General features: G+C 49.2%; 1 protein-coding gene across 1 annotated transcript in view; it reads right to left on the reverse strand.

Moving 5' to 3' along the window:
- LOC138067058 (maestro heat-like repeat-containing protein family member 2B) overlaps positions 1–19,240 on the reverse strand; it is a 57,266-nt gene extending 38,026 nt beyond the window's left edge. Inside the window, exons 1-3 of the mRNA XM_068941015.1 lie at positions 19,207–19,240; positions 18,723–18,827; positions 18,312–18,512 (exon numbers count right to left, since the gene is read on the reverse strand). Of these exons, the coding sequence (XP_068797116.1) occupies positions 18,312–18,501 (190 nt within the window). The 5' untranslated portion in view covers positions 18,502–18,512; positions 18,723–18,827; positions 19,207–19,240. The remainder of the gene's footprint in view (positions 1–18,311; positions 18,513–18,722; positions 18,828–19,206) is intronic.
- Between the last annotated feature and the right edge of the window lie 190 nt (positions 19,241–19,430).

The following is a 19,430-nucleotide window of genomic DNA, read 5'->3' on the forward strand; positions in this document are numbered from 1 at the left end:
TGGAAGAAAGCCAGTGTCACTCCAGTCTTCCACAAGGGCCAGAAGGAGGAGCCAGGAAACTCCAGGCCTGTCAGCCTCCCCTCCACAAGGACAAGAAGGTGATCAGGAGGAGTCAGCATGGATTCACCAAGGGGAAATCATGCTTGACCAGTCTGATAGCCTTCTAGGATGGAACGACTGGCTGGGTAGATGAGGGGAGAGCAGTGGACGTCGTCTCCCTGGACTTCCGCAAGGCTTTGCACACTGTCTCCCATCACATCCTGCTAGGGAAACTGAGGAAGTGTGGGTTGGATGAGTGGACAGGGAGGGGGATTGAGAACTGGCTAGATGGCAGGGCTCAGAGGGTTGGGGTCAGTGGCGCAGAGTCTAGTTGGAGGCCTGTAGCTAGCGGTGTCCCCCAGGGGTCAGTCCTGGGTCCAGTCTTGTTCAGTGTACTCATCAATGACCTAGATGAAGGCCCAGAGTGCACTCTCAGCAAGTTTGCTGATGATACGAAACTGGGAGGAGTGGCTGACACACCAGAAGGCTGTGCTGCCCTTCAGAGGGACCCGGACAAGCTGGAGAGCTGGGCAGAGAGGAACCTCCTGAAGGTCAACAAAGGCAAGTGCAGGGTCCTGCACCTGGAGAGGAATAACCCCCTGCACCAGGACAGGCTAGGGGTTGACGTGCTGGAAAGCAGCTCTGCAGAGAAGGACCTGGGAGTCCTGGTGGACAAGTTGACCGTGAGCCAGCAATGTGCCTTTGTGGCCAAGAAGGCCCGTGGGATCCTGGGTTGCATTAGGAAGAGCGTTGCCAGCAGGTCGAGGGAGCTGATCCTCCCCTTCTACTCTGCCCTGGTGAGGCCTCACCTGGAGTGCTGGGTCCAGTTCTGGACTAGAGACACATGGCACTACTGGAGAGAGTCCAGCAAAGGGCTACAAAGAGGATGAGGGGACTGGAGCATCTCTCCTCTGAAGAAAGGCTGAGAGAGCTGGGCCTCTTCAACCTGGAGAAGACAAGACTGAGAGGCAATCTCATCAATGCCTACAAGTATCTGAAGGGGGGGGTGTCAAGAGGATGGGGCCAGACTCTTCTCAGTGAGTGGCCAGTGACAGGACAAGAGGCAACGGGCACAAACTGCAACACAGGCAGTTCCATCTGAACACGAGGAAAAACTTCTTGACTGTGAGGGTGACAGAGCACTGGAACAGGTTGCCCAGAGAGGTTGTGGAGTCTCCTTCCCTGGAGATACTCAAAACCCACCTGGACAGGATCCTGGACAGCATGCTCTAGAAGACCCTGCAGGGGGGACTGGACTGGATGGGGGCAGGGGGGCTGGACTGGATGATCTCCAGAGGTCCCTTCCAACCTCAACCATTCTGTGATTCTGTAACAGACCCCTCAGTGGCAGGAGGACCCCGAGAAGGTCATTCGAATCCTGAAAGGCATATTTCAGGCATATGACCCTCCCTGGGGAGGTGTACAGATGGTAGTAGACACTCTGTTGACACCAGATGAGAAACATGCCATTTTAGATGCCAATCAACATTGGGCAGGAGAGGGAGGGGATCCTGAGGCTCATACCCCCTGGCCTGCTATAGATCTTGGGTGGGATTATTCAAATGATGCAGATCACAGGCACCTTAGACAGGCTCAGAGAGGACCAGAAGAAGCTATTAGGCTTGCAGCTGTTAGACCAGCAAATTGGTCAAGGGTGGGGGAGCACCACCAACAGCCTACTGAGCCCCCATCTCTGTCTTGCTTGTTTCAGCAATTTCAGATGTATGGGGGGGAAGGGGGGGGCAGCAGTGGAGCAGACCCAGAAGCCAAAGCTAAGAGATCTATTAGTTGATCAAGCTGCCATAGATTAGAGAAATATTTTTCTAAACATGGGCCTGACGACTGGCCAGGAAAGACTAGGTGAGATTGTCTGCCTGGCAACTCTTGCCTGTAATGGGCATGAGGCTAAGAAATTAGAGGGAAAAAATAAATTAGAAAAAGGAAGCAGCAACAAGTCTGGCTGCAGTCATGCAAGGGCTCCTCCCTCCGAGTGTGGAACTGGGTTCTTTAGAGGACAAGGTCATGGATCTTCCCCTGGACAGCAGATGCATGGGATGGCTGCAGGACAAGGAGTCACAAGGGGAGGAAGGGGAATGCCACTAACTTCTACACCAGGGTCAGGGGTCTCAGGAATGCTGTTTTTGTGGCAACTCAGGATATGGGCAGTGTGAGCACCCAAGCCATCCACAATTTCCAGCACAGTCAGGGTGAACCCTCCTTCTGGAGAAGAATCAAGTCTCAGGCCAAGCTGATCAATGACTACTCGAGGAGGAACATAACTGTCCTCGTGTTAAATGTGTATGTATGTTCTCAGATGTAATCCCTTTGGAGAGTCAGGGCTGCACAACCAGGAAAGTTGCTGGAAAGCAAGTAACCTTTTGAGTGGATACAGGGGCTACTTTCTCCCTTGAATTATGCAGATGAACAGTTGTGTTGCTGGGAGGCCTGGAAAGTAGGGGGGTGATGGGAGGAGGAGAAAAACCTGAGCAAACCATTACTGACAGCTATAGACGCAAAATCAATATGGAAGCAATAGCTTTTGGTTGAAGAATCACCTGTGTTTATTAGGGTGGGATTTGTTACAAGCACTTCACACACAGATACAGGCAAGTCCAAACAGTATGGATTTAGTAGTTAGAGGCGTTTTCAAAGTCAGTGCATCAGAAGTGCCAGTTCCAGGGGCCCATGTTCCTATTGAATTAGCTGCTGTGCCTGCTAAATTGTGGAGTGAAAAAGGAACAGACAGGGGGCTTGCTTTTATCTGCAGAGCCTGCGTGCATAAAAACTCTCCAAGGGCCCCCCCCTCCCCCCCCCCCCGGTAAAACAATATCCTATCCCACAGGAGGCAGAGAAAAGCATTCAGAAACAAATTGACCTATTTAGAGCAGGGGGTTTTGAAGCCCTGCATTTCTCCTTTTAATACACCCATTTTACCAGTACATAATCATCATCTGGACAGTGATGGAGATCCTGAGCATCCATTTGTACAGGATTCACATGCCTCTGTAGTACCTGACCCTTTCACAATTTTTAACTCAAACTCCTGTAGGGGTTAAGTGGTTGACAACAGATTGAACTTCAGCTTGCTTCAGTATACCTGTAGCAGCAGAGTCAACTTCTGTTCACCTTTACCTGGAAAGGACAACTGACCTGGACACAGCTTCCACAAGGATTCACTGGCTCACCAGCTCTTTTTGCTCAGTTGTTGCAGAAAGGTTTGCATAACATTGTCTTATCCTCCCACTCAGTGGTAATACAGTATGCAGACAGTTTATTGCTTGCTAGCAGAACCACAAGTGTTTGTAACTTCAGATACAACAATTCTGTGTACAGCCTTAGCTGAAAAGGGACACCATGCATCCCCATCTGAACTCCAGTTTTGTCGAGAAAGAGTAAAACATTTAGGATTTAGTCTAACTGAAGGAAAACAACCAAACAATCCTGAGCACATCAAAGCCATTGAAGATCTACCTTGACCTGTGATGATGAAAGACAGATTAGAGGTTTTTAAGGGGCAGTAGGCTTCTGTAGACCATGGATTCCTGGGCTGGGTGGAATTAGTTAAACTGTTACTGGAAGCAACTAAACAGAAACAAGTAGAACCTATAAAGCAGACACCTCAGATCTGGCATTTAAAAAAAAATTAAGTCAAGCCCCAGCTTTAGGGCTCCCTGGTTATTAAAAAACCTTTCCAGCTGTACATTCATGAACAACAAGGGGCTGCCAGTAGACTGCTGACTCAAATGCTAGGTCCTCAACCCTCATCAGGCACATAGCACCCTGTACAATCAGATGCTGCCCTCTGGGGAACTCCTGGGTGTATCCGTGTGGTGGCTGCTGCAGCAATCATTGCTGAGAAACATTGAACCATAGGTTCTGGGACCACCCCCCGACCATATACATCCCCCATGAGACAAAAATTCATTAAGATTTCCACTCCAAGTTCTGTCTCCACAGCAAGCATATAAACAGGAATTACTTTGTCAACATGGTAACAAATTGAACCCAGCTACCCTACTTCTCTCGCCTAGGGACAAGGAAAAACATTACCACGATTGCACGAGGGTGAAGCAGCTTGGGGGAAAAACCTCAAGACTTACAAGAGGCTCCCTTCCCTAACCCAGGTTTAGCTTTGTACGTAGCTGGATCTGCCTACTATCGTGAGGGTAAGCAGCCAACTGGTTACACAGCAGTACCCGATTTCAAAATACTGGAAGCTCAGCCCCCTAAGATCTACTATGAGTGCGCAAGGGGCCCAACTGGTCACTTTGGCAAGAGCAACAAGGCTTTCTAAAGTCAAAACTGTTAATATTTATACCGAATCAAAGCAAGCTTTCGGAGTCTGTCATGCAGTAGGGGCACTATGGAAAGAGCAAGGGGTCTTACCCTCCAGCAGAAAGAGCATCCCACACAGCCCACAAGTACATGAATTGGTGGATGTTACTCAAGATCCTAAACACACTCCTGTGATTCACGGCCCTGCACATCACCAAGGCAGGACCACTATAGAAAAAGGCAACAATTATGCCAACTCAGGAGCCGCTCAAGCGGCTCCCTCACAATGGGATGCTTTGTTATGCCCTACCATGACAGAAGGGCCAGGCATGTCCTAACTATCCAACATATATGACAAAGAAGGTGCCAAGGAAGAAAAGGATAGTTGGGAAGAACTTGGAGGGGAACAAGACAAAACTGGAATTCGGACCATCAGAAGCCAGCCTCTATTGCCTAGAACAGGCCTGTTACCTGTGGCACAGTGGTGCCAATGAAAGGGACACAGCAGAATTGAAGGTGTCCCAGAACAAAGACCAAGAGCATGGGCAGCTCCAGGGATATACACAGTTACCAAGCAAATAGTATCAAGCTGTGATCAGTGCCAACACTTTGCTGACAAACATAAAACAGTTTCAAGGAGCAAGGCCATGGGTTTACTTTCCTTTTCAGCACTTGCAAATTCATTATGCAGACATGCCACCAGCCTACAGGTATCATCATCATCATCTGTTGGTAACTGCAGATCAATTGACTGGCTGGCTGGAGGCATTTCCTACAAGGAAAGCAGATGCAGCTGGGGTGGCAAAGGTTTTATTAAAAGAAACAGTGCCATGTTATGGAACTCCAGAAAAAAAATGATTCTCATAGGGGAGCACCTTTTACAGCTCAAGCTTTACAAAACACTTGCAAGTCCTTAAGCACAGTATCCCAACTACATGTTTCACCCCGTCCAGAATCTTCTGGACAAGTAGAACAAAGGAATAAAACAGGGGAAACGAAATTAGCAAAGTCTTGTGCAGAAACTAACCTAAAACAGCCAGAGGTTTTAAGTTCAGGATTATGGGATATTAGAAACACCTCAGAAAAGTGTTGGTCTTACCCCCCCCAGAAGTGCTATTTGGTAGACATTTGGCTGTCCCAGGGACTTATTTACCTGTATCAGAACTGCTGGACAGGGATGAACACATAACTAGGCATGTAACGCATCCTCAGAACTCAACTAACCATTTACAGAAACAAGCTGTTCTGGCACAGCCTGTACCTCTAGCCTTACAAGTCCATACCTATGGACCAGGAGATTTGGTATTGACAGAAAAGTCCGTCCAAAAGCATAAACTGGAACCAGAGGGGGAAGGACCATATACTGTGCTTCCGTTCCTATTTTGCAGTCCAGATTGCTGAGCAGGAATCCTGGATTCACATGTTAAAAATACAATCCACCAGAACACTTCTCAGAAGAGTCATCTTCATCATAGGGTGTTGCGTGGAAGCGATGGAAGGACGGATAGCAATTCACCGGGAGACTCCCAAACACCCTTGTATACGACAACAGGCCGCTACCAAGAATGCCACGGATGCTGCATGGGTAACTACGGTAGCCGCAACAAGGGGTCACAGAGACAAGCAAATCTTTTGCCGTTTTACTGATCAAACAGTTACACTGGAAGTAGAAGTGAGCCATTGTTGTAGTATGACCTGTTACGGCCAACAAAGTCATATAGAGGTCCCTGTGAACACTCGTGCAAGTTCTGAGGAAATTTCTACGGAGGTTCAAAGCGCGTCCGGTAAAACATGCGCTAACTACTCCTATGACCACTAGTAGCATTACTCCCACTATTAAACCTCCCACCCCTAAATTAAGACTTTGGACCTATCCAATAGGACCATCTGTGATGAAGACAGGAGGTCAAACTGTGCTGGTTAATCCAACTTGGTCCTTAAAATGAGGAGAACCTAGTTGGCAACTAAATATCCCACGGATCAAGCCTCAATGGGTGACTTTCTTGCAAAAGAGCTATGTTGGATGGGAGACACGGTTAAATTGCAGGGAACAAAAAAAAAAAAAAAAAAACCAAAGACAAGACATCCACTGGCCTGATGGGTACTGGCCTAGGTGCACTAAATGGTATTGAGGCAGAAGTGCTGATGAATAAACTGGCCACATCCACAACAGATTTGTCCAAGTTGCAACATCCATTGCAATCATCTTTGACCACATTAGGGAAAACACAATGGCTAATGTCAGACATGTTACCTCAGTGGGAAGTAGATTAACAAGCACAACTACCAATTAATAATAGACACCTTAGGGGTACTTCAAGGAAATACATCAACTGCCCTTAGTTGCATTCAAGCCCAACTGTGGACAGAAACAATAGCTGCACCAAGAATAAGGGCAGGGGAGACCGGCATCCTTCCAGCAGAAATCCAAACACTGGTGATGGGAAAAGAGTACTGTCTCTGAGCAGAAATATCAAGCTTGGTGGCAAAAGCTTAACTTTACATTCAATAAGGAGCAAGAAGTGATAACTGCTTTCATTCTCACTAGTCAAGAAGCACAGGTCTACAACCTACCCTATTATCCCTCTCAGCCTGATCCATAGGGATGTGACATTACATCCTTTGCAACACAGGGGACGGGCACAGCACATCTGCCATAGGTGGAACACTATAGACTTAACCACCCGCACAGTTCTGGATGAATTAGGATTTGCCCGCAAAGGTAATGCCCTACAAACTCAAGACATTTGTGTACACACAGAACAAAGTGCTTGTCACTTCAGGGGGCAGACAGAGTGAAAACGAGAACGTAACTTTGGTCTACATTGGAAAGGGTTGTGTATGTTTGCAGAGTCAGTGCAGAACTTCGATAATTGACGGTGCAATGTTTATCACAAAACTAGTTAAATTTGTGCACGTGTCTCTTCACAACAACAAAAGGGATGTGGCTACAATTACACAAGCCCAGTAACAACTCACTAGTTACTCCAGGAAAGTTATTCCTGGATTCACGAATCACCACCACTGCCTACTGGATTGAATCTCAATTGAGTGCAGGAGTTATTACACCATGACCAACTGCACACATCGCTCCAAAAGGTCAAAGACAGAGGGAAAAGTACACTGACTGCAGGGCATGAGACAACAAATTCAAACAGTACTTGAAAGAGCCAAAAAAGACAGAGCATAAATGGTGGGAAACTCTGGGTGGTCTCCCACCACTTCTGGCTCCTATAATCCTTTCGCTGCATCCTGGAGCCATTCTGTTCTGTCTAATCATTGTGCGCTTTGTGCTCACCTTGGGATTGCACAGAAAATCACGGAGGCTGGCTGCTCATCTCAAAAAATGGACATGTTACTAAGACCAACAGCCAGAAAAACAGGGGATGTGTACGAAAACTGTTAATTCCATTGGCATAACCTCGATTAACTTGGCATCAGCGCCTAAAGTAGATGAAGCCTGCAGGCCTCAAGGTCAAACTGTCAATGAACTCAAGAAACACTGCTGATGCTGTGACATTGCCCATGAGGCAACCGCAAAACCAATTAAAACTAGCTAACAAAGATACAAAACCAGCTAATGAGGATACAAAGTAGAAGGCAGGAGACAAGATGCAAGGCACCTGAGTTGCAGCTGACCTTTGAGAAGATCAGGGACTGTGAGAAACAAGGACATGGCAACTAGCCTGGGATGTAGGCCAGGACCTGTCAAAGGGAGGCAAGACACCAATCAACCAACCAGGAGGAGACAGACCACCACCAACTCAGTAAAGAACATTGGAGGAGACCTTCTCTGGCAGGCAGGGCAATAAAACTGTAAAGGGTATAATTACCCCACAGTTTCTTTGTTCTGAAGAGGGGCCCTGAGGCACCGAGCTCAAGCTGAAATAAACCATCATACACAAGCCCGACTGACTTGGGGGTGAATGCCTGGGGACTTCCATAGCATCTGCATTCACAGCAAGTCCTAAAAACGCACCTCTCGCAAATTCTGTTTTGTTCTGGCTGTCTGGCTCAAGAAACTTGTTAAACATTAGCATTAATTTCTTTGAGGTTTTTTGTCTTTAAGGCAATTAGCAATTCTACTCCTGAGCAGATTTTACTAAAGCACTCTGAAATGCATTTCATTGGACAATGCCACATACATAGCTACCTTACATCAGCCAGCTCTTCCCACTAAGTTTTTTCCCCCCCGTTAATGATGGTTTTACTGGCGTTCTCCTTAAAAAATAAAAAAGTGAATAACCCTGCCAAAAGAGATTGTTAACCATCGACTCCATGGAAATCACGACTCCCAGGTGGTTCTCCCTTCTGCTTTCTGTTCCAGTGTACATTTTTCCCCTCAAAGAACTTGCCCTTCAGCACCAGTACTCACATATGGACAGGGAAGAACACTTCTCAGGCCCCTCCTGGAGAGCTCCACTTAGCTAGAAGCTGTGGTGGGTTGTAATATCTGCCTGAATACCGTGTATTATGACACCATATTCTTGGTCTAGAAACCTGCCACATGCTGCACGTGAGGTGTCATGAGAGGCGACGAGGTTTCATGTCTCTTGTCTCTGGGTTTTTCTGTCAGCCTCTCATCTAAAACCTCTGCATTCCTTTTGCAAGCAATAGCAGGACCTACTGCCGAGGATTTCTCTTTTGAGCTTGTCCTTTTTTTCCTCCTCTTCGACTTAAAATAAGTAGGAGTCCCATCACATGCGTTTCAACATCTCCTCCATAGAGCTTACTGCTTTCAATATTTAGAGGCACTTTGGAAAGACAGTCTTCAATGAGAAGCGTCTTAGTGGCCTTATAGTCTATTTTCACTAAGTCCTATTGGAACGTCAGATTTCCCAAAATTTAGGCCATGTTTTCTAAAAACATTTTTGTCATTGGGTTTCCACTAGCCCACAGGTGTTACACAGATCATTTCCCCCAATACCCTTTTCCAGGGGAAGGGCTCAAAGTGCCAACATAATGCTTGACCTCATTCTTCGGCCTAGCCCCTGTCTGCTTCGGTCATTATTTGGAGAGGCATGCCACTAGCTAAACCTGCAGAAGGACAACTCTCAATCCACGTGAGGTTGCTCTAGCTGATGATTTAGGTTGCTTCCTTATACCCAAGGTATTCCCGCACTATTCAGCAATGCCATCAGGCTTTGGAATTCTTCATTCCACAAAGCTCTCTCCCTGCCTATTCTCTTTGCCACCTTCCTTTACCCTCAAGCAGAAACCTGAAAGAACTATGATAAATCAAGAAGGAATCCTCTCAATTATATTAACACATCCATGAAGCTCTGCTTTTGAGCGCTTTGCTTTCGTATAGCTGTCTCCTGTTGGCAGAAGTCTCACTGCATTTTTGTCCCCAAGTACGCCCTCTATAGCTAACCTTATCCACTCCTGTCTAGGATCTACTCCTGTTCTTTTCCAATTCTTTTCTTTGCCATGCTGCAAACAGTACTGCTTTCTCAGTGTGTATATTCAATCACTATCCCCTCCCCGTCCCTCCCACCTCATGATCAACAGTTACTTCAATCTTGTTATGACTATCAAATCCACTTGAAACAATGCTGTGGTACCAATCACAGGCAAAGGCACATGCCCCGAGGAGACAGGTCCTTCTGTTCAAGGACCAAAAAGATAAAGGTACTCTGCACACGCCGTAGCAGTTTAAGACTCAAAAACACCTCGCTCTCCATTCAAAACTGAAAACACCCTGATACAACTTCCGCAGTTGCCCTCACCCTTTAGGGCCTAAGTCCTAGTTTTTAGCAAGACCCAGCCTGTTACACCGCACAGAAATGGCCTGAAATACAAGACACAAGCATCTAGCCTTACATGAACAAGGGCAACATCCATTTAGCCACCTCCTAATCTTAAGGCTTAGGCCTCTTCAGGTTTCAAGACAGAGGCTCCATCCTAACCACGCTTGCCTCTTAGGGGTTCTCTGCATTCTTTTTACTAAACGCCCCTGGGATTACCACACTGGCAAGGTTGAGTTAATGTGCCAGCTAACTCCTCCTTCATGAGGTAAAGACACATATTAAAGCTTTTCCAACAGATCCTACGTTCACAGAAAATAGACCCCGATTTGATTTCCTTGTCGGACAATACTTACTTTACAAACTCAACCTTGGCCCTGCACTCAGGCAGTCATGTTTTTAAGAGGTATTTAATTGCCTCAGACAACACACAAGCATTTTAGGAGGATTTGCTAAACTTCTAGTTTCCTGGGCCTTTCCAATCCTGCTACTGACTCCCTCAGCTGCTCAAGCATAAACATCATCTACAGTATGACTCCATCTTCCCAACAGGGAAAAAAACTAGTAGCGCTACCAAAAAAGACTTGCCTCAGAAGACGCTTGTGTAAACCATTTATACTGTCAGAGATGCCATTCACATGGCCTTCCGGTTTCTCTGTGTACACATCTAGCATTTCATTTTCAGCATTCCTGAGTTTTCCCTACTGAGGCTAGGGAAAAGTTACCACCCGAAAGCCATTTCCAGACCTTGGAGAAAAGAGAGGAAGGCTGGAGAAAGGAAGACTCTCCCTTGGTGGAGGAGGATCAGGTTAGAGATCTTTTGTCCAAACTTGACATCCACAAATCCATGGGCCCCGATGGGATGCACCCACGAGTGCTGAGGGAGCTGGCGGATGTTATCGCTAGGCCACTCTCCATCATCTTTGAAAGGTCCTGGAGATCAGGAGAGGTGCCTGAGGACTGGAAGAAAGCCAATGTCACACCAGTCTTCAAAAAGGGCAAGAAGGAGGAGCCAGGAAACTCCAGGCCTGTCAGCCTCACCTCCATCCCTGGAAAGGTGATGGAACAGCTCCTCCTGAAGGTCATCACTAAGCATCTGGAGGACAAGAAGGTGATCAGGAGTAGTCAGCATGGATTCACCAAAGGGAAATCATGCTTGACCAATCTGATAGCCTTCTATGACGGAATGACTGGCTGGGTAGATGAGGGCAGAGCAGTGGATGTTGTCTTTCTGGACTTCCGCAAGGCTTTTGACACTGTCTCCCATCACATCCTGCTAGGTAAGCTCAGGAAGTGTGGGCTAGATGAGTGGACGGTGAGGTGGATGGAGAACTGGCTGGATGGCCGAGCTCAGAGGGTTGTGGTGAATGGCGCAGAGTCAAGTTGGAGGCCTGTGGCTAGTGGTGTCCCCCAGGGGTCAGTCCTGGGCCCAGTCTTGTTCAATATATTCATCAATGACCTGGAGGAAGGACAGAGTGCACCCTCAGCAAGTTTGCTGATGAGACTAAACTGGGGGGAGAGGCTAACACACCAGAAGACTGTGCTGCCATTCAGAGGGACCTGGACAGGCTGGAGAGGTGGGCGGAGAGGAACCTCATGAAGGTCAACAAAGGCAAGTGCAGGGTCCTGCACCTAGGCAGGAATAATCCCATGCACCAGTACAGGCTGGGGACTGACCTGTTGGAAAGTAGCTCTGCCGAGAAGGACCTGGGAGTGCTGGTGGACAACAAGTTAAACATGAGCCAGCAGTGTGCCCTTGTGGCCAAGAAGGCCAATGGGATCCTAGGGTGCATTAGGCAGAGTGTTGCCAGCAGGTCGAGGGAGGTGATCCTGCCCCTCTATTCAGCCCTGGTGAGGCCTCACCTGGAGTACTGTGTCCAGTTCTGGGCTCCCCAGTACAAGAGAGACATGGCACTGCTGGAGAGAGTCCAGCGGAGGGCTACCAAGATGATTAGAGGGCTGGAGCATCTCTCCTATGAAGAAAGATTGCAAGAGCTGGGCCTGTTCAGCCTGGAGAAGAGAAGATTGAGAGGGGATCTCATCAAAGTGTACAAGTATCTGAAGGGGGAGTGTCAAGAGGATGAGGCCAGCCTCTTCTCCGTGGTGCCCAGCAACAGGACAAGAGGCAATGGGCAGAAACTGAACCACAGGCAGTTCCATCTGAACCTGAGGAAAAACTTCTTCACTGTGAGGGTGACAGAGCATTGGAACAGGTTGCCCAGAGAGGTGGTGGAGTCTCCTTTGCTGGAGATATTCAAAAGCCGTCTGGATGTGATCCTGGGCAATATGCTCTAGGTGACCCTGCTTGAGCAGGGAGGTTGGACTAGATGATCTCCAGAGGTCCCTTCCAACCTAAACGATTCTGTGATTCTGTGATCCCCTTTGCTTCTCGTCAGAGAAGATTATATTGCTCTTGCTCATGCTCCTACCTTACTGGCTCCTAATCCCTTGTTTGGCAAGGCCTCACTGTGCTGTAGTCTGGCTTTTAAAAAGTCCTCCTTCCTTCTGCCTTGGTTGGGAAGCCAGTCAGTTTTTACCTAAGAAAGTTGACAGCCTTTAAAAATGACTTCATGAAACCACCACAACTTCTCTACTGTGCTACAAAATCATGACATTAAATTTAAAGTACGAATTTTAGATGTGAAGAAGTTAATCCTAGTAGCTCTCTCCTTACTTATTATATTCATTCAGTAATGCAGCAAAGCATATAAGCATTTGGGTCATTCTGATACATTTGAAAACCACTCAGTTCCCAATCAGGTAACATTGATTTTATAAACAACAGTCTGTGTTAGATGGAAACTAGCTGGAGCTGTCAGTATTGCCAAACCACAGAGAAATAGCCTATACCTGCCTACTGCTAGAAAGCTTGAGAGAACCGCAAGCGACATCCTCTCCAGTCCAGTCAGGGTCTTCCGAGAGGCTAAATACAACCTCAGAATCCACATGTGCAAAACAAATATGGCATCTGTCAAGGCTTCCACGCATCAAAGGAGGAACAAAAGGGATCCATGCTAAAAACCACACCCCACTAGGCTGAGCAGCTATTCATTACAAAACAAATAGGCAACTGCACATGAAGCACCCACCAACCAGAACTTGGTGATGCATCATGCTCTGACAGCATGCGAGTGATAATGAGACCAAACAGGCACACTGCAGTTCCATGTAGGACTCTTTCAGCAGCCACACTCAGCACCTTGAAAAACCAGCTAGCACCTGAGCTCAGGGAAGTCTGGCCACTTCTTTAAACTCTGGCCCAGCTGAGGACAAACAGGAGCCTCTGCAATGCTCCCTGCCAGGCTCTCATACCTATGAGAACTATCCACTAGCACAAGCCAGTTCTTGGGGGACAGGTCAACAATTAGTCCAGCCCAGGGAGCCCTTCACCTTCAACTCCTGCGAGAACATTTCCTCCACATTCCTCCAGTGCGGAACTGAAAAAAACAGGCCATCTTTGAGAGCATTCTCCCCAAAACAGCAGAGAAGCCTTTTACAGCACCATGCAGCAACAGGCGGAGAAGACTGTTCAAAATATAAGTGCTCTGGGGCAAAGACCACATTCAGCAAGCTGGCAAGTCACTCCAGCAGGGAGAGGGGTGAGTCTTTCAGAAATCACCCAAGGGGACAACCAGCTCCTGCTCCTGTTTCCCCACTGCACATGCTTTTGCCCTCATTCCCCAGACACTGCTACCACAAACACAGGAGAATCCCCGAGAAACTACTCTTACTGCAATTCAATTCACCTCAGACTTTCTCCTGCAGTTCTGCCCACAGCTTTAAAAAGAAAAACCACAAGACTTCCTCATCAAAATGACTCTAAGAAATCAAATTGAGAAAGCCAAACAAAAACTTCTCCCCTATCTGCATCTCTTTTGTGTCCTGTACCTGGCAAGCATCCAGACAGAGTTCCCCACGCTCCTCCTGAAAGCAGACTTCCCAGCTGTGCTGCCAGAGATGGATGAATTGTTCTGACTCATGGCTGGTGCTTCATTTTTTGGTCCTCTCCAGTATGTTGCTCCCTGGCCTCCACCATCCCCTCCTCCTCAAATAAGGGAGCAAGATTTTCCAAAGTGGCCAAAGTGCTCTCCACTGTCTATCTCAATTGCCAAATATGCCAAAGCTTGCTGCCCTTATTAGTCTCATCAGAGGTCATCTGCTCCTGTAACTACTCCATTGTAAGATCTAGACTTCACAGCAATTTTTTTTTTTTAAATCAGTGAGGTGAAATCTTTTACCCAACAAGTTATTTCTCAACCTTTTACTTTGGAAAAGATCAAGAAACAAACTTCTTTAATCTGGAATAAATTCAGCAAACACAGATTTCATCTTGATGATCATAACAGCCCATCTCTGCTCCAACTTGGACAGTTCCCACTCAGGAAATGCCTCAGGATTACCAGCACCTATCAGTTCTCCCAGCAGGTCTTTCTCCCCAGTCTCCTTGCACTGGTCAATTACATTATATTCAGTTACCATGTAACAGGCCACCCGGCCCTGGTACCCAGAGGACAGGACTGAGAAATTAGCTGCCTCTAGACTGATAGAGCAGCGCCACCTGGTGCTAACAGTCTCCAAGTATGAATTTCCTTCTAATCACCACACCTAGCTGGGCCACTCCATTACATCCCCTTGCTCACTTTGTCACCCCCAGGGCAAGGCTCTTCATTTGTCCCGCACCTGCTCCCAAAAAGTCACTGCTAAAACTTGTCCCGAAGCCACCAGTAACCAAAGCCTCCCAGCTCATAATCCTTCCACATTGGGGAAAAAAGGCTTACCCCTTCAATGCCAACCCCCTTCACCGTAACACAAGCAGGAAGCAGCCTAGACTCAAGCCCCTTCTGCAGCCCACTCTGCTGATGCAACAATAGGAACCATTGGGACTTGAAAGGAGCTGAAGGCAGGCTTGAGAAACCAACCTAGACACCGAGGTCAAAGATTGAGGAGACCCTTCTAGTCTTCTCAGCAGAAGAGCAAGCCTCAGCCAGTATTAAGCTGGCTCTAGAAGGTAAATTCTAGAGAGTTCACTCTGGTCACTGACAGCAAAGGCAGATTTCAGTCCATCACAAGTGCTTCTCCATCTCCACCTGCCAGCCATGACCACCTTACCACCTGCAGGGCCTTTCCCTTCTCAACCACCCTGCAATGCAGGCTACTAACCCCCTCACAGAGAAGGGCAGATGGGCCTCAGCTACGCCCTCTGAAACCCACAAGGCTGCCCTCTTGACCAGACTCACTTCCACCTCAGAAACAGGGCCTCAGTCAAGTCTGCAGAGCCTTCCCTGAAGCAAGCACACCGGCATGCCCATCCACACTCGGCATAATCACCACCTGCCAACTAGCTGCAGGCAAGTCAAGGACTCAGGGCAGCCAGACCTTGAGGCCAATCACCACCACACTCCACAAGCCATTCCATCCCTGCAACATTAGACACAGAAGCTAAGCAACAGCAAAAAAGACTGCCAAGCAGCATATCCATGGTGTCAGAATTCAGGCTGTCTTCACCACCGGAACCAAGCTGCTGGACCAAGACCACCACTTCAATTTTGGTTTAATCACTACAGGAGCCCTCACAGGGGCATCTCTGTGCTCCATACAACCACCACATGCCAAAACACCCTCTTCTGAAACAACCACAAACTTCCCAGCAGAAGCTGTAGCCAAGTACTTGCAATCAACTGCTACACAAAGCAGCAGACACTAGCATCAAGACTTCTTCTCCCTCAGCCTCAAACACACAAGCTGCAACCCAGCACACCAAGAACCAGGCCCAACCTTCTGCCTGTTCTGCTAGCAAGTGGCAAGCAAGTACATTCATCAGGACTAGCATAACCTTCATCATCTCACCAGGCAAACCAAGGAAACTCATTACACAACTCGGTAGACCTCCAGTAATGTTATCCTTCGTGTCAACTACGGCAGCTTCCCCGCAGGCCTCAGAGCTAAGGTGACAGAAGACAGAAGAGGAAGCTACAGCTGCTACCTGACCGGCATCCAGACACAGCAGGTACTCCCCTACTTCTTCACAGCAACCACCCCATTGCCTATTCTGTCCTAGGGAAATAGTGTTGCTCTCACGCATAGAACTCCAACTCTCTTGTCAAACTCTGTCCGCCTCAACTTTGGGCGAGTCACAAGAGGCTCAGTATATCCCTAGGCTCAGTCCTGCCCTCAGAAAAGGGACACCGCTGTTTCTTTGCTTCTGCTGATGCCAGCTCCCTCGCACTACCTACTCTGCTGCCTTGCTCCCCCTCAAACTCAGTATTTCAGGGCCTGCAAGATGCCTTCAGTTCTGCCCTCAAAACACAGGTGTCTCCGTGCCTCCAGACGGCACTGACCTCTGAGCCAGGCAAAGCAGTTCTGTGGGACTAAGGCTACTCACTCACAATGGGCCCTTTCACCAGGAAAGAGACAATCGGTGGCTCGCAGCGCTTCTGCTCCTGCACCTTAGGGCACCCGACAGGGACCCCAAGCCCCACCACCACTGCAGGAAAGCCCCTTCAAGCTTAAGGACAAGGACAGGGGCACCTCAACCGACCTACCCCTCTCAAGGAGTCCAGAGGAGCCTCTCAGGCAGGCCTCACCTGCCTGAAGCATCACTACCTGCACAAAAGGCACTGCAGACAGCTGCCTGCTGCAGTAAGCTCCACTACAGCCCTTGGAGCTCCTCCCTGCACCTGGAGCTGATCCTGAGCCTCTGGCTGGCTGTGGAAGAGACCCAGAACTCCTCTGTCCTGCCAAGCTAAGGAAGCCAGCCCACACAGCTGCAGGTCCCACTGGCCCTCTGCAGCCAGCCCCCAGGCCAAGAAGCCCACATCCTTCTCCATGTCAGCACAGCACTCTGCAGATGACCAAAGGCCCAGTTACACACCCTGGAAAAAACCTGCTGGATAAACACAGAAAAAGGTCAGCTTGCTGCTGACTTCAACCAGGAGAAGTAGACTTTCCCCACAAGGAACACAACGCTGACCCTGGAAATTAAGACAACCAGGAGCCCCCACCAACTTCACTCTCAACTGCATCAGTCAATATCCAGTTCCTTTGAACACCCTGGCCTGAGCTCAAGGTGTCCTTGCCTTGCCTGATTTAAGTTAATCACAAAAGGCACAAGGGAAGGCAAGGCACCCCAATAGTCCAAGGCACCCTCGATGCAATGCTCTGAGCTGGTACTCCATCTGCTTTAAAAAGCACAGCACAAAGGCAGCAGGGGCCTGCAAAGGACAACCATATTAACCCAGGACAAAATCCACTCCAGCATTTGGAATGGAACTTGGGGCGGGGGGGGGGGGGAACAAGTGCTTTTAATTCATGGGGTGGAGTCTGTGCATTTTTACTAGTGCATTCCCTACAGAGCACCACAGGGGGGGGAACTCGCCTGATGAGAACACTCTACTCTTTGTAGGCTCAACCAGGTCTGCAGTATCATTCTACTGCTACATGTTGCTCCCAAGGGAGCAACAAGCTTCCACTTCTCCCAAACACAACCCCACGTACATTATTATGGCCTCGACATTCCCTCCCATGGATGGATTTTCATCCATCACTACCTCAAACCTTAGAGGGTTTTGTTTTTTTTGAGGTTCCTCTCTCATTCACTATTAGGCAAATCAGGGGGAAAAATGCACTTCTCTAGTTTCTTGGGTTATTGCATACTTCCCAGTCCCCAAGTTAGGGTAAAAGAAGACACAAGGAAGCACGCTCCGGAGGTTTTGTGCTTCCCTCTGAAGCTGCTATTCAAGCAACACTAACCCCTCATTTGAGGCAGTTGGGCAAGTTCCCCGCCCACGGTTTCGGGCCATGCCTGGATTATTTGGGGCATTAGCTGAGGGCTTCAGCTTATGTACTGTTCGAAGACACACCGCTCAGCAGCACTAAGCAGCTTAAATAGGGCCTCGCCTGCTGATGCTGCCTTTCGACTGCTGCTCCTTCTCACTGGCCACACAACTCATTCATCCCTTTTGAAACTACCCACAAACTGGTCTCGCTCTCCTTTCAAACCTGCATTCCAACTCTTACACAAGACAGCAAGTGCCAAGTGCCACATTCTACAACTCACTTCTCCCCAGGTGCCCCCTGGCCCCACTACATCCAAAACACAGGGTTTCTCAAGGGCCCTCGCACAGGATTAACTTTGAAACACACCATGCCAAGCTCCAAAGGGTCCCCGTGCCCTGGTAAGCAACACAGTTTCACATGCCGCCCCAAGTTCCTACACCCATCATACACTGCACAGGCGGTCACGGGACCTACTTGAAGATGCAATAGCCTCAGGTGGTCTCTGAAGCAATCCTTTGACTCGTCCTCTACATAGACATCCCAAGCAACACGAGGCAGACAAAGCAACGACGACATTTTTCACCTTCTCGTGGGAGCCTTCAGGTTCCAGGGATGCCTGCCTTGCAAGACCACCCCACCTTCTCCTCTTTGGGGGCTGAAGCATTTTCCCAAGGCCTGCAATGAAGAGGCACAGCAGACACAGTTGTACCTTGTGATTGCCTACAGTACTTGACACGACCCATCCTTCCACACAGGGCCAGCCAGCACCTGTCACACCTCCAGGTAAAGCTTGTTCAGGGGGTTATTTCAGCCCAGTCCAGCTGATCAACACTGATGTCAATGGACTAGCCAGAGAGTGCAAGGTCACAACATACAGCAACTCACCTCACCGGATGGCTCCTCTGGCAATTCACTAGCATCTCAAGCCTACCGAGCTCCACAGCTTGTCCACGGCAAAGACCCAGAAGTGTCCTTCAACAAGCACACAGCCTGGAAAGAAGCCCACAACAAGCAACGAGTGGGCCACAACAGCAAGTCCAACAGGAAAACAGGTGACTGCCACCTGCTAAAAGCAGCCCCCACACACTATCACCTGCTGCTTCCCCTCAGGGCATTTACAGCCACAAGGGGCAAAAGGTGCCCCAGCCCCCGCCACCCCCCCCCCCCCGGGCCAGCTGGGTTTTCAAGGGTCCCTCACCAGGGCTTGTGGCCCTGGTCGGCCACTGGCTCAGGGCCCTGCCTAGACCCTCCGCCCAGCGGGCACAAGGAGCCCCCCTGCAGCCCCCCAGAGGGGCCAGCTCAGGTGCCTCCCCCGCCCCCGGTTGTCCCCAGCGTCCCTCCTGCCTCGCCCCGGGGCTCCGGCACTCACCTCCAGCAGGTCTCTCGAGGGCCGGGGGTCTCCGCCTCCCCCTCCGCGGGGCCGGGCAGCCCCGCCGCCGCCGCCTCCTCCTCCTCCCCCGCGGCGAGCGGCTGCCTCGGGCCGAGCAGGGCTCCCGCCGCCGCCAGAGGCGCCAGACCCGGGAAAAGACCCCGCTCCCGGGGCCGCTTCTGTCACGGCCAACGGCCGCCTCGCGCCGCCCCCCCCCACCCCGA

The sequence above is a fragment of the Struthio camelus genome, chromosome 4, assembly GCF_040807025.1.
Source record: "Struthio camelus isolate bStrCam1 chromosome 4, bStrCam1.hap1, whole genome shotgun sequence".
Lineage (NCBI taxonomy): Eukaryota > Metazoa > Chordata > Aves > Struthioniformes > Struthionidae > Struthio > Struthio camelus.